Raw genomic sequence first — 25,583 nt, 5'->3', positions numbered from 1 at the left:
GGAAGCCTCTATTTTTACCCTTCTCCGTCATGGGAGATGGGCGGAAGAAGAGGAGGCCATCTACTGTTGAAGCCTCTTCAATATCTTACTGTAAATTTAATCAGATTTCCACTGCTGTTTTAATGAAGAGGTATTTGTTGATGTTCACTTATGTTCAAATTAGGATCACTGTAGGTTTGATGGCATGGCCAGTGTTCTATAATTGTGCTTTTTCTCCTGTTTACTGGTTTTTACTTTCCCATTTTCTGGTATATGTGAAATTTTATACTGTAAAATAACTCTCAATACTGCTTGTGCTGTTTTATGGTTTGATTTATTTTTATATATAAAAAAAATTCTGAGAGTTCAAAGTGTTTTTTTACATTCGGTTTGAGCAGATTCTTCTAAGTTTTTTTTTTCATGCTGCATTATTATAATTCATTAGAAGTACATTATTTCACTGGATTTCTCTGGATTTTTTCACAAAGTATTTTTTATTCTTGTATATATGTAAAAGCATGAAGTTATGAGTAATTCCTTGTATTACTTATTGGGAACTACTTTATTAGTTTAACAGGAAGCTCAGGTATAATACATTGTACAACTACTGGCAACCATAGAAGTAATAGCATCAAAATTTGTAAGTTCAACCTCTTAAAAATGTTCAGAACCTTATGTTCAGATGAACATAAATCTGTAAAACTGACTTTGGGATATATTACTAAATCACTAATTTTGATTGGGGAATATACTGCATAAATTTGCAAGGTCAGCATTAAGGAAGACTGTAGAAAGCAGGTGTATTTGGGGAATGATAATAATAGTAGGATAATTGCTTATTGGGAGAACAGGTGCTGGGCTAAGTTTTCCTAAAAGCTTGAAAATTACTGTCTGACAAGGGTGCTGACTTGGCGTGTCGAAGCACTTCTAAGAATTTAAGTGCATGTCTTAGAGAATCTTCTCCACAACATCTATGTTAACATTATATATATGTAGATAACATGAATTTCTGTTTCTGGCTGGTAGATTTGGACTGTTGAGAATCAAAAGTTTAGGAATTATATAAAGTAACGTGTTATAAAGTGTAAATAACTTGACAGCTGTATCTGTAATTTTAAAGGCAAAGAGTGAGCTGTGGAGGAGGAAATGTAGCAAGGCTGCAAATTGTTGGAGAACCATTGCTTTTTACCCTAGGCACTTACTTGGCTTAAAGAAATTATTTTACTTTGTAGGGGGGTTGTTGCTCCATTGGTATAAAAGCAGCAAAGGTTTTAGGGAGATGAAATTTCTTTTGTTAGGTCTCCTGATTATGTTTGGAAAATAAAACATTTTAAGCACAGTTCTCTTTAATGGGTTTATTTTTAGACCGCTTCTAATATCTTATAGATAATCATTAACTGTTTTTGTAATTCCACCTAAAATATGGAGTTTTGAAATAAATGGGTGTATTGAGGATGCTAACATATACAATAGTCACTAATCACCACTTCTAGGCAGCTGAAACATTCATCCATTCATGCTTGACTAAGGGTCTGTTCCTCCTGGAAGAGTGGAAAAACCTTAAATAATGAGGTGACTGCTGTAGATCAGTGCTTGCAAGAAATGGACTCTGAAACCCAAAAGCATCAAAGATCCTGTCAACATATTTCCACTTCAGTTGCTTGGTGCTACATCAGGCTTAGTAACTGTTCAGGCAAGGGATTGAAACAGTGCCCTTGGATGCAGTGTGCATGTCACAGTAATTGCACTCTTTCACCTTCACATAAAGTATTGCTTTATTAATGTAGTTCAGAACTTAAGAAGAGGAGCAGTCTGAAAAGCCTTCCTTGCAGATCTGCACTGCTTGGGCAGGGGGCTGCTGCAGTGCAGTGTAATGTCCTCTCTGGTTGCAGGGTTCCCTCCATGCCCATGGGCACAGACTCCACTGAGAGGGGCTTGGAGCCAGAGCTGTGGCTTTTACAAGGCAAAATTTCTCTGCTTTACAGGCGAAGTCAGTGCGTGACAGCTCAGTAGCATGTTAGAAGACATAACATAGAAATGGTACAAAAGAGTCCATAAAATTTCCAGGAATGTGATAATTGAACATGTTTGAGAAATGCCATATGTGGTACTTTTAGGAAAAATATAGGATGAGTATAACACATTTTCAAATGTGTTGGAAGATAAGGAGGAGAAAAGCTGGTTTGAAAGATTAAATGAGAAACTCTTGTCTTGAATTTCTAATATTAGCTGGCATTGTAGACTTTTCTGGGTGTGAGGCCTTTGTTTACTGTTTTACCTCACAATTTGTTTTGAATAGGATGTATGTGAAGTCATGGTATGCATATTCTTTTGGCACTTATCTACACATCACTTTGTTCCAAGACTTGAAAAGAACAGTCTCTTGAATATGTATTTTTCCAACTGTTTTTTTTTTTTTTTTTTAACTCAGGCCAGTTGCATTTACTTTTTCCTCCCATTGTTTGTCAATTTCTGTAGAAATGGTTTCTGGTAACTTTCAACATACTTTTTCTTTTTTATGAATATAATTGAATAATACTTGTTGGTGCAAATAGTTTCATGAAAATAATTTCAGAAAAACTTAATTGAATAAGTATAAGTATAGTAAGTTTTTTGAGGGTTGGGGCTTAAAATATTTTAAAGCATCAAATTAACTAAATTTTCACTGAGAGTAGTGCTAGGCTTGTTTGTGCATACAGGCACATGGATGTGTGTTTCTATTGTCATTAAACTTCAGTTTACCTGTAGGGGAACATTAGCTATAGCCTTTTCTAAAACATTGTTTCTTTCAGACTACAGAAATAAAAAATCCCTTTAGCTGATTTGTTGGCATGTTTTCAGAATGTTGGACCTTAGTGTATGAGAGAGATTTTCACAGAGTCATGGAATATGCTGAGTTTATGGAGGATTACAAGGATTATAGAGCCCAGGTCTCAGCCTTGCACAGAACTATCTCCCAGAGTCACACCATGTGCCCAAGAGTATTGTCCAAATGCTTCTTGAACTGTGTCAGGCTTCATGCTGTGACCACTTCCCCAGGGAGCCTGTTCCAGTGCCCAGCCATCCTCTGAGGAAAGAACCCTTTCCTAATATCCAATCTAAACCTCTCCTGACAAAACTTCAGGCCATTCCTTTGGGTTCTGTCACTGGTTACCACAAGGGAGAGATCAGTGCCTGCCCGTCCTCTTCCCCTTATGATGAAGCTGTAGACTGCAGTGAGGCCTCCCCTCAGTCTCTTCTTCTCCAGACTGAACAGACCAAGTGCCCTCAGCTGCTTCTCATACAGCTTCTCCTCAAGGCCCTTCACCATCTTTGTTGCTCTCCTTTAGATGCTTGCTAGTGTCTCTCTTACATTGCAGCACCCAAAACTGCCCCCAGCACTTGAGGTGCGTCAGCCCCAGTGCAGAGCAGAGCAGGACAATCCCCTTCCTTGCCCAGCTGGCCGTGCTGTGCCTGATGCCCCCAGGACAGGGTTGGCTCTCCCGGCTGCCAGGGCACTGCTGTCTTATATTCAAGTTGCCACTGAGCAGGAGCCCCAGGTCCCTTTCCACAGCGCTGCTCTCCAGCCCCTCCTTCCCCAGTCTGTCCATACATCCAGGGTTGCCCCGTCCTAGGTGCAGAATCTGGCACTTTCCTTTGTTGAACTTCATACAGTTGGTGATTGCTCATCTCTCCTAATTCGTCAAGGTCTCTGCAGGGCCTCCCTGTCTTTGAGGGAGTCAGCAGCTCCTCCTGGTTTTGTATTGTCTATGAACTTGATTGTATCCCTTCCAGTCCTGCATCCATTGGGTTCTAACTGCATATGTACTTCAAGATTCTAAAGTTAACCTTTATGCATCTTCAACTACTTGCCTTCTAGTCAACCCAAAGGCTACCAATTAATGTAAGATTTTCTGTGTTGCTAAGACTTGTCTAAAGTGGTTTAAGGAGTTCACAAAAATGTGTCACAGTGCTTTCTTTATTGAAGAATATCTAAGTCATTTAACACTTGAATGGTGTTTAGACCATTAAATCAATACATTATGTGGACACATCACTTGTGTGTGTGTGTATGTGTGCACATATACATATATGCACACACAGATATATTTAGTTATTTCCAGTCCGGATAATTGGTAAAGAAGAATAATAAATTTAAGGGAGGGGAGCACCTTCAGCAGTGAAGACATAGCCATTATAAATGTACAGAAACTTGAGTAACCATTGGCTGTTAGAAAGTTGTAGAAAAATCTTTGCTATAATGTTTGGGACAATCACATAGACTTCAAAATTTTGAAGAAAAGTTTAGTCTAGCAAGTCAGACTTAAAGGTAACAAGATAGTTAATGTAGTGTAATCTTTACGGATGTAGGACGCCTGAGGTTAGCAAGAGAATGTAATAGATGGGCAGACAGCTTTGAAGAACTTTACACTTCTCTACTGCACTAGTAAGCAGTACTAGTGATAGCCAAAACATTTTAATAAACTGGTAGTGAAATAGCCAATGTAATAGTGAGGATGTTCTAATCTGTTTTGATGTAAACTTCGAGTGATCGTGGAAGAGTCCTCAGGAAGTATTCAACTGCATGATAGTGTCTTGCAGCATGTAAGACCATTTTACTTCTTACTGAGATGTAAAGCTTTGTTTTGGTGCCTCTTTTTGTTCTAACACATGGAGCTTCATGGACTTGAATTTGGAGTTTTATGTCCCATTTTTCTGCTGGGGACCATTTTCCTGTCTGCTACATTTTCTTCCTGCTTTGAACTCCTCCCATGATTCTTGTTCATGTGCAAAATGCTTATTACTAAGAACTTGCTGGTAAGATCTTGCCAGATGCACTTTTTCACCTTTGCTCGGGTGACTTCCATTAGGAAAGTGCAGGTGTTTCCTCCTCATCTGATGTTTGCATGCAGAAGTTGTGACCGGCAGTCGGAAGTGAATATTTTCTGTGTATAGGCATTACACACAAGCACATGTACATATACATACATAGACTCCTCTGTGTGAGGGTGAAGCACTTATTGCCTCTCCCACTGCCTCTCCACAATGGTTTAGTTAACTGGTGGGCTGGATCGTGGTCAATAAGCTAGCTAGAAATTTATATTCTCAAACCAGAGGAGTCTTTACAAAACTAAGGTTACTAACAAACTGTCAAGCAGTTTGTTAGCCAGAACTGAACATAGAAATGGGTTTTAGTATATTCTGAGGACATAGAAATCTGACAGCTGGATGACTTGCTTGTCTCCAAGAGAAGGTTGCAGAGTTGTGATTTGCAGGATGGAAGAAATAAATGGATAACTACATGCCTGGCCTTTACTAACTGGGACCTTGATTATCAATCAGATGTAGTTGGAAAATGCTACTATGCACAGATTTTGGAGAAAAGTTATAAATGTTGGTTCAGAATCAGTGAAACTAGAGCACTGCATACTTGCTTGCTCCAAAGCTGTGCTGTGTCTGGACACATGTAATGTCATGTTAGGCTTCTTACACAAGTGGAAGAATTCAGATTGCTTCTTGAATTTTGAAATTCTCTGTTAAATTTTCTTTATTGTTTAGTTAAGGCTTTTGATTCTTATTCATTTGGTTTTAGGGGTTTTTTTTTGGAGTCTTACACGGAAGTCCTTGAGAAGATCTTGTAAATATTTAGAGATTTTTGAGTAGCACTGGCAAAAGAAAAGTTTTAAATATTTTGCATGTTACTCTTTCTAGCAAAGAGCATATTCAGTATGAAGGTGGGATTTGAAATCAGAAACTGCGGTTTCCTAATTTCCCCTCCCTAGCTGTCCTATCTGCCACATATTCCTACTGTTTTCCTCTTACAGTTTATACCCAGCTGCCATGTATACTTTTGTCTATTTTCTGATCTAGATGTCAAGTCATCTGCTGTCCAGTCTGCTTTTCTTCAGCCAGACCCTCCAGCAATTGTCTTTGCCCCACTGCTAATCTTAGGATTTGGCTGGTGGTTTTGTACAGCTGCTGGTCACTTCAGGCTATCCATGTGTACATAAACTAAATAAGTTTTAAAGCATTCATAGATAGACCTACTTAACCCTTCTGCCCATTTTTTACTGTTTATTCTCTGTAAAAAAACACAATAAATTGCAGATACAAAAATAGTTTTCTTAAAAGCATTGACTTTTAACCTGGCTATGATTTTTGAGCAAGGCATTTTCATTGTGTGCATGAAATATTTTCAGCAAGTATTTCCCATAATATTTGTGTTCTGATTTTGGATATGGATCATAGCTGCTGTTAAGAAATGGATAGCTGCTGGAAGACTTGGCTGCTTGTGTGGAACTGTTTCAGCAGTTCCTGAGCAGCCAGACAAGTTATGCGAGAGCTGCAGTTGAACATAGCATTTTATGTTTCAACATATTAAGCCAGTGGTTTTCAGCTGTTTTGGTTTTGGGGATTATGAGAAAGGGTAAAAACAAAAGTGTGTTATTTGACTATTGTTGCTTGCTAGTAAATATTTATTTTTTCTAGAATAGTGAAAGGTAAGAGGGTGTCCTTGGGTACATTTCTTAGAGGTGCTTATAGACAATGTAAGCTGATATTACTTCTTGTAAGTCAATAAATCGTATAGGTTCTCTCTCAGCTGTGTAACTTTATATACATTTTGCATCACAAAATCTCATTGTTCAGATTTTAAATTTAAAAAATGGTCTGATAGTGATCACACATTTTCCTCGCACTTCAAGATGTTGATTTATTACTGTACAAATGGCTAGCTAGTGCCATCCTGTTCCTTGTGTTTTGCACATTGATTTGTGCTGTGTTGGCTTGTAAATTGAAGCAAATACAGTAATTGGACAGTATTAACACCATTGTCAGTTTATTTGCTGTAGAGAAAAAAAAATAATGAAATAATAATAATAACAACAACAATAGATGCAAAATACAATGTGGTCTTAAAAAGACTGAATTTCAAGTGACCTTTAGAAGAGTTGGTGCTGTGATTTCCTTGCTGCAGGTTACCTTTTTTTTCCAAGAGTAATGTATCCCAGCAATGACTCTTCTTTAACTGTTTGTCCTGAGCACAGAATTTCATTTATGTAAGTTTCAGTCTGGCCATCTGTATTGTGGATCTGTTTTCAGGAAGAATTGAATAGATGTTAAGGACGAATTGAATAGCTGTTCAGTGAGGTATTTTATTCAGAGTCTGATGTTAAATCACATAGTAAATGAAGATACATAAATTGGATTAAGAAAAAGGTTAAAAGAAACTTGTATCTTGAAAAGATGCTTATAGTTGGGTGAACTTTGTTGTACTTTTGACTAAGCAGTTGGTATGTAATTTGCCAAACTTTATTTCAAAATGCAGTTCATTTTTATGACTTGGCTGCTTGCAGAGAGCTGAGTGGATGGAGGACAGAGAGGAGGAAAACCACGGTGTACTCCAGAGCGCTGTAACAGTGGATCTGGAGCTCATGGTGGCACTTGCCGCGAGCAGCCCGTGGCCGCCTGGCGTGGCTCTGACCGGCGCCTGGTCCTGCCCGCCGGGGGAAGCTCCTTCCCTGGGCAGCTGGCCAGTGTGTCCCTGCGTGTGCCTGCCCTGCTTTGGGCACTGTGTCCCTGCGTGTGCCTGCCCTGCTTTGGCCAGTGTGTCCCTGCCGTGTGCCTGCCCTGCTTTGGGCACTGTGTCCCTGCGTGTGCCTGCCCTGCTTTGGCCAGTGTGTCCCTGCGTGTGCCTGCCGTGTGCCTGCCCTGCTTTGGGCACTGTGTCCCTGCGTGTCCCTGCCGTGTGCCTGCCCTGCTTTGGCCAGCGTGTCCCTGCGTGTGCCTGCCGTGTGCCTGCCCTGCTCCGGGCAGTGTGTCCCTGCCGTGTCCCTGCCCTGCTTTGGGCAGTGTGTCCCTGCCGTGTCCCTGCCCTGCTTTGGCCAGTGTGTGCCTGTTGTGTCCCTGCCGTGTCCCTGCCCTGCTTTGGGCACTGTGTCCCTGCCGTGTCCCTGCCCTGCTCTGGGCAGTGCCTGCTGGGGAGGGCAGCCTGCTCGGAGTCACGGCACAGCTGTGTCCCTCTCTGTCACAGAGATGCTCTTGCTGCCCAGACCAGAGCCATGGTGGTGGAAGATGTTGAAGAAATGCCTCCAGGACTGCAGTGTAACTTTTAAAAACAACATAATAGCAATCCTCCCATTCTCCCCCTCAGTGTAAGCAGCTCTTGCCAGCGTCTGTGAAACAACATTGCTTCTCAATTTCTTGGTTTGGTTTGTTTGGGATTTTTATTTATTTTTTTTTTCTCTCTGTGCAGTTGGAGGGAATAAGAGCCATGGTACAAGACAAGAGGGTTAGTTGAACTTTATAGCAGTATCTGTAACTTAAATTCACATTTGAAAGGAGGAAAGAAAAAGCCATTGACTGAAAGCTTTAAAGTGTGTGCATGATTTCTCATTTTGCCTTTTCTCTTTCTTGCCTTGTGACACTTCAGTAATATACTTGGCATAATACTTTCTTTGGAGAAACTATTGCTAGATTTATCAGATTGCTAATTCTTTTCTAGTTATTTTATTACTAATTTTTAAATTGCATGGTGTTCTTCAGATCTCTAATGTGAATTAATGCAGTTTCCTAGTAAATTAGTAATACAGTTTCTGTATCTGCATTTGTCAAGCAGAAACATCTATCCCATTAGATGACAATTCAGACTGAGATCAGGTTTAAGGAAATTTTTTCTCCTAGTTGTTTGTGGAGGTGTATCAAATTTTGTTATTTTGTTATATTTTTTGCTGCCGTTGGACCTGACCAAAATCAGAAACAAAATTAAAAACACTGTTTTTAATTTAGCACTGACAGCTGCTATTCTTGCATCCTTCTCTCTGTCTCCTACAGACTTTTGTTCAGAACTCGGTGGTTCTTTTTCATAATTAGCTCTCATGGTTAGTGCTTTCCTCTTAATCAAGGCCCACTTTGAAAGGTGAGGTGACCTTGTATGTAATTTAGGTGTTTAGGCATTGTTTAAAGGAGGGCAGCTAGTTTACAGCAGTTTCTACTTTGGAACACCTTTTCGATTTCCTGTTCAAGATCTTGGAAAAACAGACTGTGTTTGTCTTTATTTAGTTCCTCCCTGGGGAAGTTTTACTCAATTAGACCTAGGGATTTCAAGCAGCCAGGGTCCTCTAATGTGGCATCAGGGCCATGGGAAGACTGAGGATCTTACCTAAAATTTTCCAAAGCCTTGTGCTTTTAGTGATCTGGTTCTGGTTTTGAAGGTCTGTGACAATGAAGTTGCCCTACTCTATGTGTGAAACTGTGCTTTCGAGATGTGAAGTATGTATTTCCTTTCCTAATAAAGCTTTTCTTTATTATTTAATGTTTGAGGTTTTCTGTGAGGTTTTTTTTTTGCAGGGGGGGATGGGAAGAGGGGGTCGAAATTAGATGCTGTTAACAATGTATCTGAAGCTGAAAGCACTTTTGAAGTAAATTATCTAAAATGGTATTTAGCCATTATCTTTTAATGCCTTTTCTTCTCCCCATCCAACCCCATGAACTGATGCATTCAAGAAATACTTGCTTTGCTGCCACATATTCAGAAAGCTGTAATAATGTGTTGTGGAATCCTTCTTTGTGTTGTAGTGGATAAAGATTCAAAATAAGTATGCAAGGAGGAGAAAATACTTATTTTAGTCACTTGTTTGCTTTTATTTTACAGTTTAATTTCTGTATTCTAACTGTTAAGCTTGGTAATTGAAGCAGAGAAAATGTGAATAAAACTTGTCTTTTCAGATGTGTCTGTTGGATTGAGTGCAAATACCTGGCTTTTATTTCTTGATGAAAACATATAATTTGGGCAGAGTCAGAAGTGACAGATCCGAGGTGCATGACATTGCTCAAAGATTTTTCTCTAGGCTTGATATACTGGATTTGGATTATGAAGGCTTTCTTATGTGATTCTTTATTCGCTTCTGAAGGGTTTCAGAGTCACAAAAGATTGGGTGCCTAAGGACTGAAGAGCATCATCATTTTTGGAAAGGATAAAGTCAGTTAATCTGACATTAAGGTTGGTTTTTTTGATCTGTGCAGAATTAGTCCCCATGGACAGTTGTTACTTGTACCTTGCCTGTAGGTCCAGTGGCTGCAAAAACTTAATGCTGTAAAGTGGTCCCAGAGGATTTTCATCTTCAGCTGAAAGTTCAGAACCTTCTTGTTAGTGTCTGCCAGTTGTTTTGGGGGAAACAGGTGATCATGGGTGAGTGTGTTATTGTTGGCTACCTCAATCAGATAAATGCCTTAGTTTTTCTTTACTGTGAATAGCACAGTTTGGGACAGCCCTGGTTTTTGTTTCATCAAAGATGGCAGCATTTTTGTTGTGTCTTTGTCTTCATAACGCTTGGAAAAGTTTTTTGTCTTTATTTCAATACTTTGAAATGTTTTAACAGATGTACCTTGTACAATTCTTTATAAAAAAGTAGAAAAGATCTCTTCTATTTCATGGAACTTAAGCTAATTAAAAACAAACCCAGAGGATAAAGCAGTATTTCCAGAAGATACTTAATTTCAGCAGTCAACTGCTGTACTTTGTGGCTGACCTCCAATGTAGATATCTGCATCTCTTCCATTTTGTCTTTATTATTCTGAAAAACCCTAGTTTCCTTAACTGGCAAGAAACTAATCTTGTCCTCAGTGTTGTGCTGGCTAAACCTGGAAGGTATTTTTTCAGTTCACTTTGTCAAAGCAGTGCAAAACAAGGCAGAAACTTCCAATTCTTAGTTTTGTGTCTTTGCCTGAAGGTCCAGCTACATAGGTATAAATGTGACTGCATTGAGTCAATATGACATTGTGCTTTGTCTGAAGGGAAGCCAATTTGGAGCAACTTTGATTATAGTTTAAAATGAGCAACATCAACTTAATAATGGTCTGAATATCGGTAAGACAGCTTTTTATGTGTTGGGGTTTTTTTTTCCTTACAAGTTTTCCTTCAAAACTATTAATTAAACTGTTCATACATGCTTTTATAACTCTGTAATGAAAACTGGTTAAACCAGATGCATTGGTTTTCTTCAGTCTCCCTTTTCCAAAAAGTGAACATTGTCCTTGTCCTGCAAGTCTGAGTCCTGGCAGGATCACAGAGAGCATTGAATTAAAGTTTTTGTAGTGTGAAAGGTTAGAGTATAATGTGCAGGTTTTATTTATGAATAAAGGGTGAGGGTATGTTTGTGTAACAGGCAAGCAAGTCTCATAACTCATTCCAAAGAAAATCTTGTCTATAGTGCAGTAATTTAGGAGCTGATGTCTAGACTGCTTTGAGAAATTGTAAACATTATGTCTTCAGAACAAGACCATGGGAGTTTAAGAAAAAATGCTGCACTTTGTATGTTTAATATTTGACTGAATTCCAGGGAAATCAGGAGTATTTTGGCAATATCTGGTCTGCCTGACTGTTAGATGAATTAATGAGAGTGCTTATGTCAGTTCCTAGTAACATTTTCTTTCTTGAATAGAGCATCTCTGGATTTGCATAATTACATGATGTAAACTACATATTTGTCAGTAATGGAAAAATTTTACTTTAAATAGTGGTGCACAAGTTTATGTACATCTTCTTGCTAAACTGTTTATACATGTTGGAGAATCAACCAAGTAGTATCAAGCTATTACTTGACCTGAGTAGCTTGGTCTTCCTACTGTTGTGCAGAGCTGTTGAAACACAACATTGAAATGAGTAAGGGTATTTTTTAAATTATTCTGCTACAGTTAATTTTGAATACTGTAACCTCAATCACTATAAAATAGTTTCAGGAGGTGGGTAAATGCAGTTTTTCTGTTTGCTGTGTGCAAAGTTTTGTGTTGTTTGTGGTGGTTGAATGGTGTGCTTACTGCACCATTGGGCTAGCTAGAATGTAGCTGTAGTAGTATTTCCATCATTTTAAGTCTTTACCACTGGATTGTTCTGGTTTGTTTTATTTTGGGGTGGGCAAGCACTTCCAAGTTCAAAGACAGATGTAGTTTAGTTCAGACAAGTTACTGTGTTATACAGGTTATCTGATGAAGGGCAATTATGAGTCCTAATGGTCTCTCCATTCAGCAGTGTATTTGTAAGCATAGTCCAAATCTGATGTCAGAAAACCTCAACTGGATATTGCAATATAAAAGTGGAAGTACAACAGAGAGTATAATGCTACAGATTCTGTTGAGCTTAAGTCAGTCCCTAAATTAATGCATGTATTTAATGTATGCAAAGTTGTCATCGTCGTAGGTATTAGAAGTGCCTCAACAGATATATGAGGAAGGTGTTGTGTCTATATCCCATATATAATTGAAATGACTTTATTAGTAGCTTTTCAGTAAATGAATTTTTGACAGTTTTTAGAGGAAAACATTACCCTAGGGGTTAAGTAAAGATTAAAATGAATATTTGGATAATAAATATGATTAGCATCAAGGATTTATATTTATATAAAGGATTTTTTATTTATATCATTTATTCTTCCTATTTTTTATATACCTTGCTGTTCTAGAGCAGTGTTGGTTTAGAGTCTTTCTGTATAATATGGAACCAAGAACTTTCAATGTCCCTGTCAACACTGACATGGCTGTGCCGGTTTTCTATTGCCCACTGATCTATTAAGACTTTGTCTAGCAAGGGCTGTGATATTTTAAGCTTCTAGTTAGTAATGCAGTTACTTATTAATTACTATTTCTTGTCTAATTGCTTCAGAATTTTTCGGAGACATTTGTTTGTCTCTTCTTTTTTGAGGCGGAGGAAGTAATTTGGATATGTCTGGACCTAGAGAATATCATTAATAGTTGAAAATATATAGTTGAAAAGAGGAAGTCTGCTATAAAGTGCTGTCTTGAATTTTGTGTTATTTTTTTAAAAACAAACAGTTTTGCTACATTGTCACTTGAAAGAAGTTAAAACTTATAGAGCTTCTAGTAGTTTCAGCAATGGTGAACTCCAGCTTCACATTTGTGTTCTTTGCAGTATGGGAGAAAAACTGGCAGGACTGCATGCCATTATAATTAAATTGTTATACATAGAAACTAGAGGGGAGAAGCTTGTCTTACCTGTTTGGGGAGTATCTGTCAGCATATTTAAATGAAAATTTATTTTGAAACTGTATGTTTGTAATTATCAGCACATTCCTAAGTCGCATAACTAGTTTCTGATCAACTGGCGAAGGTATCTTCAAAACATGCAATAACATTCATTACATGTTTTGAAGATGTACAATTCATTGCATTGTAAACTCTGCACCTTTTTGTATTTATTTGTGTTATTTTTATATTTACAGGATTACAAAGCCCCTGACGTTTGCTGACTGTGTTGGTGATGAGCTTCCTTTAGGATGGGAAACTGTTTACGATCAACAGATTGGAGTTTATTATATGGACCACATAAATCGTGAGTAGATAATGTGATTGTTTTGAGGAATGCTAGCAAGCTGGTGTTTACTCTTGCCACTAACTTCGCTTCCTATACCATTTATACACCTCGTGCTACAGTGAGAAAACGTATGCAAATAATTTCTTGCTGAACGTGTTTCCTTATCTTTCATATGGGGACATAATTGTAAAGAATTCCATTTGTAAAAATTTTACAACCTATGATTAAACTGTATTGTATCAAAATATTTTGGTTTGCTTGGTCATACTGTGAAGTATTAGTAATTTTGTTGTTGCTTTTTGTCATATGTCAGAAAGATTTTTGTGTTATATTCTTACATTTCCTATTTTTCCTGTCATCCATAGTTCACTCTTATAGATTGAAAACCAAAATACATTCTGAGAGAAGTGTGCTGATTTTTAATCAGAAGCACTGTGAAATACAGTAATCTCATTCTTGCTTAAGCAATATATATTTTATGATTTAATACTGTACAAAATGCTATCAAAAAGACAACAGATGTGCCTTTTGGAAACTAATTATGAACACTTTCCCTTTTGGACTGTCACTGAGCTTTGTATCATCACTGTGGCACATTTGCCAGTTCTACTTTTAAAAAAATGTCTTATCTTTATAGCTTTGTACTGCTGCTGCTGTTACTGTTGTGCTATCATTAAGCTTCTTATCACCATTGAGTGAATGCTTTCAGTATTGTGGGAGTTGGCAGTTGGTGGGGACTAAGAAAAGAAGAAAGTAGTTACACGGGCTATCACAGCAATGGTAAATAGTATAATCTGAAAAACCAACCTCAATACTATCTACTTGAAATCTAGTCAATTAAAAAATGAAAGTGTAATAATAATTTTGGGCTTCCAGCCATCATTGGAATTACTTGTGTATTGTGGTTTCACAATTACTTGCTTTAAAAAACCTAAACAACAGAATAATAAATATTCCCATGGTATCGTTTGACCTATACATGTACTTATTTGTTGTGTAATTTAGAAAGATCATTAACTAAATGATAAACTCTAAACAGCTGTTAATACATTAATCACGAGGATAGATAGACAAGAAAATTCAAAGGCCATAAATACAGACTGTTAGGTAATTCTTAAAATAACTCTGTGCTTAAAAAAAGTATTAGTTTAAGGAGTACTGTCATGCTAACTTTACTAATGCTGAAATTTAATAAGAAGTGAGGATTACATTGGAGTGCAGTAATGGAGCACACTTACACCAAAGTATGTGCATGAATGCATATATTTTAAAAAACAAAAATAAGGTACTGCCAACTCTTTAAATTTTTTTTTTAATTTGCAGGTAGGTTTAGAGTCCCTGCAAAAAATGAGTCGAACATGAATTCTTATTGCAATGCCTTAAAAAAGCTACTAATAGGCCTCTGTGATAGGAATAACAATCACCATCACATGCAAAAACAGAGCTTCCTTTTGCTTTTTGAATTTTGTTATTAGCGGCTTTACCACAGACTTCAAGTTTGAACTTACAGAAGGGATATTAATCATTGTAGGCATGTCAGGTCTGGCTTGCATTTTTTTCTGTGCAATTGTGAGCAAAAATTGTAGAAGAGAATCTTTGCAAAGAGCAGCTGAGTTCCCAAATGATCAGTGAGTAGACAGAAAGAAAAGATGAATATTAATGGGTCTGGAAAAGTAAAGCTAATTATATTAGGTATGAAATAAAGTTAATGTACGAACAGAGGGGTAGAAGCTTCATGCAGACAGTGCTGAACCGAGTAAAAGGAATCATTCAACAATTAACAAGGTTGCAAAATTTGTCTCTTTCATGATAGCTAATTACTTGCAGCCCACAGATATTATCCTAAATGGTAATTCAACCGTCACAGTGAAATGGGTTTGTCACCCTTAGGCTAATACAGTGCTTTCATATACCAGCAAGATTTATAATAAGAGGAAAGACAGAGTTGATATTATAGCTGGATAATTATTATTCAGAAATTAGTTGGACACATGATCTAATTTTTAAACTGTGGACAACAAAGGTGTCAATCAAGACTGCATAAATTTCCTTTGTAGAATTAAGAACTAATGAGTAGACAATCATGTGCATCATGAGGTGGTGTCATACAAGTGGAGGAGATGGTCTTGGAGCTGAAGAAATGTTTTTTCTGAAATGAGTATGTCTAAACCACTTGGAATGGCAGCTTCAGGAAAAAACATTTGGATTGTCTTTTGTGGCTGACTGAGTTAAATGCTTTATGCAGCATTCGAGTTCTGTGTTAATTGACAAAACAGTTAGCAGTGCCTCAGTGTCAAGAAATACTGTGAGAAAATGCAAGGGATAATTCAAAGAGAGTCTTTCTACACTTACACTTACCAGGGACCTCTCATGTTTTGTGCACTCTCTCAAGCTTTTTGCCCTTGCACCTTTCAAAAGAAAACAGCAATACTTCTGATTTTTTTCTAAGTCTTTTGCGATGTTTGTTTACCCAGGAAGCAAGAAAAAGATTTCTAGGCAATAGTTTTCCATTTAAACTGGAAAAAAACCAAGGAACAGAAGAATCTTCTGTAAATCTCAATGGTGCTTCCAACCCTGATCTCCATCTTGTTCTGTAAATTCAGTACTTTGTTGACACCCTTACTAAGCTGCTCTTGGCTGTTATCCAACCATTGCTTAAAAACCTTGGCGGTTGCCAGCCACAGAATTCCTTTCCCTCCTCCTCAGAGTCTTGGGAGCCTTTGAAGTCTCCTCTAAGCAGTTGGGCATTCCCCAGTGAGGGAATAATATATTCTCTGCATTTGTCTGGGACTGTTCCTGAGTTACTATAGTGGGATTTTTTTAATTGGTTGTAAAGAAATGAAGGAAGTTAATTTTATCATACAATGTAGCTTTAGTCTTGTTATGTGGCAAACTTGTTTAGAAATCCAGGGCAAAGTTTCATAAACCAGAAAAAAGCAGAGCTTCCCATGCACTAAAGAAGTTTTCTACCTCTGATGAATGCTGCTAGCTTTTCAGAAGGCTTCTGAAATAATTCTGTGAGAGATGCAGTGCCCTGAAGTATAGGATCTCAGAAGTTTAATGTGTGATAGAACGTAACACTTTAGTCTGGATTGTTGTTTGAGATTAGGACTAATAATTTGCCATTCAAAGACAAAAAGTGAATCCTAGTAAGCCTGTCTGTTTTATAAATATTTACTGATTTCTCATTGTTTCCATGGGTGTTTAGCAATCTTAGGAATATTAGAATTTGCACAAATTTCAGAGGTGCTTATGGACAAATGAAGTAGCAGTGGAAATTGAAATGCCCTCAGTGAAGGGTGGGCAGCAGTCAGAACTCTGTTTTCTTCTGCTTGCCCTCCATGTAGAGAAGGATTTATGGCAGCTCAACAAGCCAAAGCACATCCTGTCCTTGCCAGAGGAGATATTTTCAGGACACTGGAGCCAGGAGGGAATCAAAGGGGTCCCTGGGAAGTGGGGAGAAATTGCAGAACTGTAGGCACTATCTTTATACTGTTTCAATGTTAGGAGTTGCAGGGAGAGAAAGGTACAACTGTTAAGAGAAAAGGTTATTTAGGAACCTAATCTGCAAATCTGTTGGAAGCACTGCTCTTTGATGAGCCTTCTGTTTTTGTTTATATACTTTTCAGATGGCTCTCAAATGGTAGAGCTGCTAGCATGACCTTGACACCATTAGAGCTCTTAATCTGTTGTGCTTAATCTTCTACAGTTTTGTATTTCATCACTGGCACCAATATACTGAATTATGTACTCAGGATTAATGCAAAACATAACTGGCATTCATCTCTTGTAAGAAACTAACTTTGGAAAAAATTGCTAGGTGCTTAGCTCCTGACTCTGCTTCAGGTTTTGCCACTACTTTGACATTGTGTCTGCAGCAGCTTCTTACTGGTAGAGCTTCAATCATCAGAAATTAACATTGCATTTAAACACAAGGCTTTACATCAAGAGCGTTATGTAAAACATATTATTTGACTCACAACCCCCTGCCAAAATGAACCAATTTTTTTTTAGGATTTTAATGTGCATCATCCTCAAATGGCTTTGCAACTGCAAAGAGATCATTTTGCAGTAATAACCTTGAAAATCAATAGATATGGGAAAGACTTTTTTTTGGTGGAAACTTGTTTTAGGTTTGTGTTTAAATAATCTGGTCTAAACCATGGCAAGGAAAAACATCAGACTGCTGTTTCTTAAGGGAAAAAAAAAAGAGTAGTGATTTAAAAGCTTTATGGATTTGAGACTAAGATGCTGACTTCTCTGTTGAATTACCTCATTCTTCTTAACTATGCCGGGGTAGCCTCTGTCCTTTTAAGATGTTATGCTTGTGAAGTTGTATGCAGTATCATAAGTTAGTTCCAGCTATTTATAGACTTATGGGTTAAGCTATGAGATACCTTTAATTTTTCCTTGTGGTTCTGGGATTTTAGGTAATTCTTGGAATTTTCAAGTTGGCTGTGAGGGAAGGTTAGAGCCAAATTACTGTTTTCTTTGGGTTTGCACTGGTTTGTAAAGAAAAGAATAACATTTAAATGCCTTTTATATTTGAAAAGCCTTTCCTGTTCTTTCACTCTGCGTCCTTCCTCCTTCTTTCCTGGCTGGAGTGACTTTGGGCACTGTAGTGTCAGGTGTGCTGGTTGAGAATGGACATTAATAAAAGTAACTTGGACTTGGTGGCACAAAGTGTCATATTATTATTCTTTTCTCTCCTTAGAGCTCACACAAATTGAGGATCCAAGGGAACAATGGAGAAGGGAGCAAGAACGCATGCTGAAGGAATATTTAGTAGTTGCCCAGGAGGCACTCAATGCCAAGAAAGAGATTTACCAAATAAAGCAGCAGCGTTTTGAGCTAGCCCAAGAAGAATATCAACAATTGCACAAAATGTGTGAGGATGACAGCCGTTCCTATGCCAGCTGTGAGTTTACTACCTTTTCTTGATATTACCCACCTGCCCTCACAAGATGTGGTGTAAGAAATAGTGTGAACTATTTCCATCACCTGAATCTTCTCTGAATGAAGGTCCTGACTACAGCAGTGAGGTGCTGTCCTTTGACTCTGCAATTCAACAATTCAATGTCTTCCAATTCCTGTTACGTCTATTACAACAGAGATTTAATAAGGATAAATGTTAGCATTAAAAAGAGATGTAACTTTAAGCAGGTGTATATCCCAGCTGGTATTTCTGCCCATCTTGGAGCCAGGTGTAGTGAGGCTTCCTGCAAGGCAACAAGGGCTGAATGTTGCTGGATCAGCTGCCTACCTGCACTCCTAAACTCAAAGATTATTTTCCACTCAACATAGGAGGGAGCCATCAGCTTAGGGGGAGCCTCCTGTGGATCCATAGTCTGCTTAGCAAATTTACAAAGCGTTAGGGACAAGCTGTTTTGTTCGAGAGTACCTCTGACCATGAAGCAGGAGACAATATTGCATTAGTTCACCTCATTCTTGAGTGCCAGCCTGTGATACTGATGTTGGTGATAGAGAGCTTTAATTTCCTGCCCTTTTAATTCTTCAGATGTCTCTGGTAGCTTGGAGTAGATAATACACTTTTTCTGAATTCTGAAGATGTTGCCCCATTGTCATGGCTGTTGGTTGGTGCGGGTGTCTTTGTCAAAGAGTCAACCAGACTAGTTCTAAGAAGTGGATATACCCAACAGCCACATGGAAATTAGTGGTGTTTTATTGGTTTTTGCCTTTTTCTTTTTTTACTTGGAGTTTTTCAGTGTCTGTACAGTCATTGTTTTAACTGCAGGTTTGCTGTTAAATGCCAAGGATTTAATAAGAATGGGAAACTCTGCTTTAGCCTTTTCTGAAAATGTTCAAGAAATTTGACTGTGGAAGGGGGTTTACAGCAGGTATCTGGATAGAGATGTTTAGTTACTGATTCAATTGTATTTATTCATCCAGGGGTACTCATCCAGTACTCTATTACTGTTGAGCTGGGATTAAATTTTTGTTTAGTTTATATATATGTATTCTGTCATTCAGTTTGTAACATAACTGAACAGTTGTGACTAGTCTTATTTCCCCCTCTCATGTTCAAGTTTCTGAAGAAGTAGCAAGATATTTTCCTATTAAGGAAGAATTTTTTAAAAGAAACTACTGTGTAAAGTGTGTTTAAAAAGTATTTAAAGACTTGTAATAAAGTAAAAGGTAGTGTCAGCAGTATTTTTTGAGATTATAAAATCTAAATTGATATTTATTGCAAAACCTTTCTAGGACCTTGGGCTTTTTTTAAATTTTTTTTTATTTGCAATAGTTCTGTGGGATATTTTATTGAATTACTTCAGGTGAATATGCAGAAAGAAAGTTCTGTTGAAGATGAAAATATACTAGAAAAAAGATAACCTTTTTCATTTTTTTGAAGCTCTTAGATAAACAAGTTATTTGAAACAGCAACAAAAAATGACTGAAAATGACAAAATTTGGGGTTATCTGTAATGAAAGCAAATGCTATGCCAATTTACTTATGTTTCTCTTCTGATAGTTCAGGGTTTTGTAGGTATATCTGGAGTTGATAATGAGAATCTGTAAGAGAAATTACATAAAACCATTTGCTTGTTTTGAGGTGCAGATTTTCTACAGATGTGTTAATATATTTTGTATTGGCTTAAGGTCATATGCATTGGTTTTGAGAAAATGGGATGGGCTGATTACTCAGATTATTTAATTTTTTTTTTTTAATATCCTTTTTGGGATTAATCATGCTGTCAATTCAAGATTCCCAAAAACTCCTTCTCCACTTGTTTTTCCTAATTTGACTCCTCCACTCCACTGTGGGATGCTTGTCTCTCTTTTTATTTTACAGAAATATTAGACTTCTAATTACGTTACCAAAGTTGGATGCTTATATAGCCAATATCTTTTCCTCCACTACCACTTGTTTCAAGTTGTTGAATTTAAAGAACTAGAACTTCACAAATTGTTTTTCTCCACTTTGCTTGTGGGTGCTGCCATTGACTCAGTGTCGTGTGCTCATGAGTGGGAGGTGAGCTCAGCGGTTGTGGGTTGGCAAGGAGGTGCCCATGCAGCAGTTTTGTGACTCAGTTGTGATCAGCACAGTTAAAAAAAAATCCATAGAAAATCCTGGATTTAGAGAATTAGTCCAGGCATGACTACTCATTTTGGCAAGTTCCTGCACACTCAACATGACCTTGGCATTGCAGTATTCTTTAAAGAGTCAAAAGGCCCCATGCAGCCCCAGACATGGATTTGGGTTTCAGTGCAGCAGCCTTCAGCTCTGCAAAAGGATGGAAGGTCTGACAGCACAACCCCATCCATTCACATACCAGGCACTTTTCAGTGGGCCAGTGCTGCCTTGAATGGTTTGCTCCATAAATCATGGTTGCTCTTGCCCCATCTATCCTCTAGGACCTTTACTTCATCTGTGCAGGCTTTAGCTTGTAATGCCACAGCTTAAAATCATTGCCTGACTGTAGACACCTTAAGGCCTTACTTGCCAGGATTAGCTGTTTTGTATTTCAGTTCCCTACATTGTTGCTTTAGAAGGCAGCTTCTCTCCCTAGCTGGTCTAATTTTGTTCTGACAATAATTTTTTTTAACTTTAGTCCCTATCATAGTGTAAATTCAGTGTACCTAGGAAGTAACTAGTAATTATTAATATTACACAAATTGCTTGCTTCAGTAGATGCCATCATCCTATCACAGGAGCTAATTGCTTTTAGGAAATGTGCAGTGCTGCTATATGCAATTTTTGGTGGTGTTCAGGATGAAAAGAAAGTTTCAGGTGGGCCAAATGGAAATCTTCAGTTGTACTTTAGCACAGAGGATAATTTTAGAACCTAGTGACTTGTAAGTAAAAGAATTAATTAAATGATTTATCAAATAGTGCCACATCTTAACAATTGTATTAAAGAACGGGGAAAAAAAAGTAAAATACTGTTTTCCATCTGTTTAGCATTCTCTGGATTTTCAGCTAATACCAAGTATGACCCATATCAGATTAAAGCAGAAATAGCCAGCCGTCGTGACAGAGTGAGTAATCTTTTTTCATTTTGTAAAAATATGAATTAGGCATGGGGAAGGGAGGGAGGGAAGGGTCTGTTTTACTTTAGCATTTACACTGAACATTGCATGCATTTCTAGAAGTACAGTATTGAAAAGTGCTTTTTTGTTCTTATCCATTGCTCTGTTAAAACAGCTCTATATTAACTGCATTTCAGTGACTTGAGAAGTAATGCTTTTTCCATGGTAAAAATGCAAACATTTTTGTCACAAATGTCAGAGGCAAGCTCAGCCAGGCTTTCAGAAATTGCTTTCTCTCTACAAACTGCCACAAGTAGTAAATTCTCTGCAGCCAGATTCTTTCAGTTCAAACTCATTTACCCATTTTCAGTGAGGTTCTGCTGGACTGCAGGTTTAGCCACTTATTTGGAAATCTCTTCACAATTCAGTAGACCAATGGCCAGATAGAATTTTTCAGCTGGTTGGCCAGAGCTCTTTTATGAGGAGAGGGAAATTCAAGTATTTGGACAATAATAGGCAGTTCTGTAACAAAAATGTTCCTTATTTATGTATTTTTAAAAAAACCTAAAGTCATGGTTTTGATAAATAAGTACTTTAGAAAACACTTATCCTTGCAGGATAGTGTTCCATTTTTGTTGTAGTAACCACTTTTCACATGAGTGCCTCTGAAAATAAATCCTGTTCACCACCCTTCAAAGGCATTTATTCTATCTGTATATATTTATTACATGCTGACTAGTGTTTGCTTGTTTTACATACTCTAAATGTCAGTGTATTCTAAACAAGAAAACAAGCCTTATTTATTTAATATATGAAGAAAATAAACAAGTTTTTCACTTATGACTATCTTCCTCTCTTTCTCCTTAAACAAAACAACCTAGGATACATAGGATATCATGTTCAGGTGACTGTGTGCATAGTCATTGAGTTGTTTCAGGAAATAGAATGAAATAGGCACTATAAACTTTTTGTGTACAGGTTGCATTTTCTCATTTTACTTCTGGTGAGTGTTAAAGGAGCTGGTGAGCATATAGAGCTTAGGGGCTCGTGCTATAAATTTTGATGAAAGGGAGAGAGCTGTGCAGGATGGTGGGACTCTGACAGTCCTGGTTTGCATCCTGGTACTGATGCAAAGCCCTATGCTCTTGGAATAGAGCGGAAGAAAAAATTAATTTTTTATTCTCTTTTTTAAAAAATCTGTTTTGTAATGATTTTTTCATTTACTGATGTACATGTGAAAATCAAGAGTGCTCTGGGTGAATTATAGCAAATATCCTGAGTTTGGTAGCTTCAGAAAAGAGAGCTTTTTTCCTTCTATCCCTGCCCCTCTTTGGGCTCACAGTTCAGTCTTAGCCTCACTGAAACACCCCTATTCCCCTCATTTGTCTGCTGTCCCTTGCATTCTCCTCTCCCTGTTGCCTTCAGTTATCTGTCAGCTTTGGAGGGCAAGAAGCTCTTTCTCTGCAGATCATGCTTGGCTCTTCCATGGTCTGCACAACCCACTCAGGTAACTGTTTCCATAAAACCACAAGAACAGGTTTTTGGAGATGTCTTTGCTATGTCACTTTCGATTTATGCTCATTAGTTGGATCAAGATAATTGACCAGAGGGTTGAGAGGGCAGGATAATATGAAAATAACTGTGGCAAGCCAGGCTGCCATTTCTGGGAGAGAGACCAGTTCTGCTGGCAGTAATTTTGTTTTCCTGGATCGAAAAATTAACAGCATTGAATGTTTTGTCTTTTTTAAAGTTGACTAAAGAATTTAAGACAGTTGAGAGGTGTCTTTGCTACAAAGGGAGAAGAAAATTTATATGGGTTGAAACTTGCTAGCTGTTAGCATAAACTATTGGAAAAAGAAACCTTATAGAATAGGTGAGGAAATTGATACTTTGAAAGCTGAATGTTTTGACTGCTTTTTGATTGGGCCTTATGATATTTAAGAAAGTCTTCTGTTATTTTAATGCACAATTTTAAAGCAAAAAAAGAAAAGAGAAATTATCACTTCCAGTTCTTTAAAGTAGCTTAAGATTTTGTATTTAAAAACCAATTATTTTTATTGTGGAAATTACTGTGACTTATTTTTAATTATTTTGTATTATTCAGCTTTCTAGGCTGAAACGAGAATTGGCACAGATGAAGCAGGAATTGCAATATAAAGAAAAAGGAGTGGAAACTCTGCAAGAGTAAGTTAAGAGTTCGTGGGAGGATCTTTTTTTGGGGTTTGGGTTTATTTTTAATTGCCTTTGAATGAATTTCATAGAAAAGTCTTGTCAAAAATAAAACTTTAAAGGCTTTGCTTCAGACTTTCAGCTGTGATAGTGATGCAGGGTGAGAACAATGTGAAAGGACAGAAGAAGAGTTAAACAGAATTGGTTGGAGTTGTGATTTTGTAGGTTCATATGCAAGAATAGCTTTATAGGCCATGTTCTTTAACTTTTCCTCAAGATATTGCCAAACTAGAATTAGATTTAAAAAAATATTTCCCAAAATATCTTTCTGGAGATACCTACTGCCTGGAGCACAGCCCAAAGCACCATGCTGTTGAGTAGTTTCCCCATGCCAGTACCAAGGCTTTCTGGCTGGGCACAGATCTTTTGCTTGAGGGATTTCTGTACACCACAACGCTGCTTCTCCCTGTTACCTGATGGTCAGGCCATCTCACTCTGCACTGTATGGCTGATTTGTGCTTGTACTGTAAATCTAGTGGTCTGTGAGACCTTGGGTTGTGTTGCATGTGTGCAGAATGTCTGCATGTAAATGTGACTCCTCGTCTCCTCCTGGTAAGGAAAGGAAGCTCAGGGCAATTTGCCACTGCTCCCAGGGCAATTAGGCAGCCCTGCTGTTTGCTGTGTGCACAGTGGTGTCAGAGGTTGTGAAATGTTGTGGTGACCCTCTCCCTGCCACTCTTCCTGCAGGCCATCTGATGGGAAGGGAACTGCGTGGCTGCCCTCTGTGTGTGCTTAGTCACCTGCACACGTAGCTCATACACGCGATGCCCAGTGGGATAGGGAGAGAGGTTGCCAGGCCATGAAAAAGATGGCAGGTAAACACAGGTTGTTGTGGCTTCCAGATTCCTTCAGCAAGGCCAGTGGCTAGACCAAGAGCTTGAACAGCACTTGGATCTGCCTTGGATATGTGGCTGTGCCTTTAGAAACCTTGGCCTTTTTGCAGCATGCATGTGAGCAAACTGCCTAATGCAGGAGCTTCCTGAAAATGTTGTAACTGTTGCATGTCTAATGGATTTTGCAACGTAAGTGCAGCAGCTGCAGAAATATTTTGAAGCTTTGGACTTATTGTGTTGGTGCTACAAAGCATGAGCTTTCACTTCAGGAATTCTGATGAAATTCCAGGGATCTTGGAGCAGTTAGGGTACTTACTTTCCAATTTTAATTGATACTATGATAACAAAGCAAATTAAAGGAAGATTCTCAGATTTAACTTCTAAAAAAGAAGGAGTAACCCATACACTTAATATTTTTGGTGTGTCTGATTTGGTTTTTTAATAACAAAATTTTCTGTTTTTTTTTAAAACAAGGCTCTTTGGTTTATAGTGCATTTAGAAAGTTTCATAGGAGAAAACTTGTTAAACCAAAATACCAAAAATCTTAATTGGCAGATACAAGGTAATCATTTATTAATAAATGTATTTTTATTGAAGTATTTAGAGGTAGCTGAGGGAATAGATAATGTATGATATTATCTGAAAATTAGTAAAATAAAGCATTCAAAGTATTTGCAGTTTCAATACACTAAGTAATATTTTAAAGATAGCCAACATATCGGTATGGTAGTGTAGATATGTAAACAGTAACAGAACAAAACCAATTTTGTCTTATGATTCTTAATCATATCTTCTTAGAGTAAGAATTGCTATTCCATTTCTGCTTTTTAAATTTGTTTTCCTTTTCTGGATTATTGGGTTATTTTAAGGATATAAGTTCAATTATTTTATAAAAGGACTAACCACTTGACTAGGATGATGAAAGCATTTGAAGACCATTTGAAACTCAAGATTGTTTTAATTAGTGTAATTCATTTAAGATAGTCCAGTAAAGTAGAGCAACTTCTTGAAAAATAAGGTCTGCAAATGATTAAGAATACAAATGTTAGTCTTGGATTATAGCCCAGGTCAAGTTGCCCATGTTCCAGGATGGGGTTATAGGAGAGACATTCAAGAGAGGAATTATTTTAAAGCATATGTGATTATCAGTGGTCACTCTGGGTGTGTAGTTTAGAAGTTCAGGCATGACAACTCAGGGCTTCAGTGCTGCTCATTGCTGCTGTTGCTGTGGTTGCTCTCTGTCCCGT

At 37.7% G+C, this 25,583-nt stretch overlaps 1 protein-coding gene across 3 annotated transcripts in view; it reads left to right on the top strand.

Annotated features, from left to right (window-relative positions):
• Positions 1–25,583, top strand: part of WWC3 (WWC family member 3) — a 99,139-nt gene that overhangs the window by 24,078 nt on the left and 49,478 nt on the right. For all 3 annotated transcript variants that reach the window (XM_036382673.2, XM_036382661.2, XM_036382667.2), the window contains exons 2-5: positions 13,194–13,303; positions 18,000–18,203; positions 21,207–21,283; positions 23,379–23,458. In XM_036382673.2, coding sequence (XP_036238566.2) covers positions 13,194–13,303; positions 18,000–18,203; positions 21,207–21,283; positions 23,379–23,458 — 471 coding nt within the window. The remainder of the gene's footprint in view (positions 1–13,193; positions 13,304–17,999; positions 18,204–21,206; positions 21,284–23,378; positions 23,459–25,583) is intronic.

Source organism: Molothrus ater, chromosome 2 (assembly GCF_012460135.2).
Source record: "Molothrus ater isolate BHLD 08-10-18 breed brown headed cowbird chromosome 2, BPBGC_Mater_1.1, whole genome shotgun sequence".
NCBI lineage: Eukaryota > Metazoa > Chordata > Aves > Passeriformes > Icteridae > Molothrus > Molothrus ater.
Note: the sequence above shows the minus strand (reverse complement) of the source record. Positions and strands in the feature narration are given on the sequence as shown.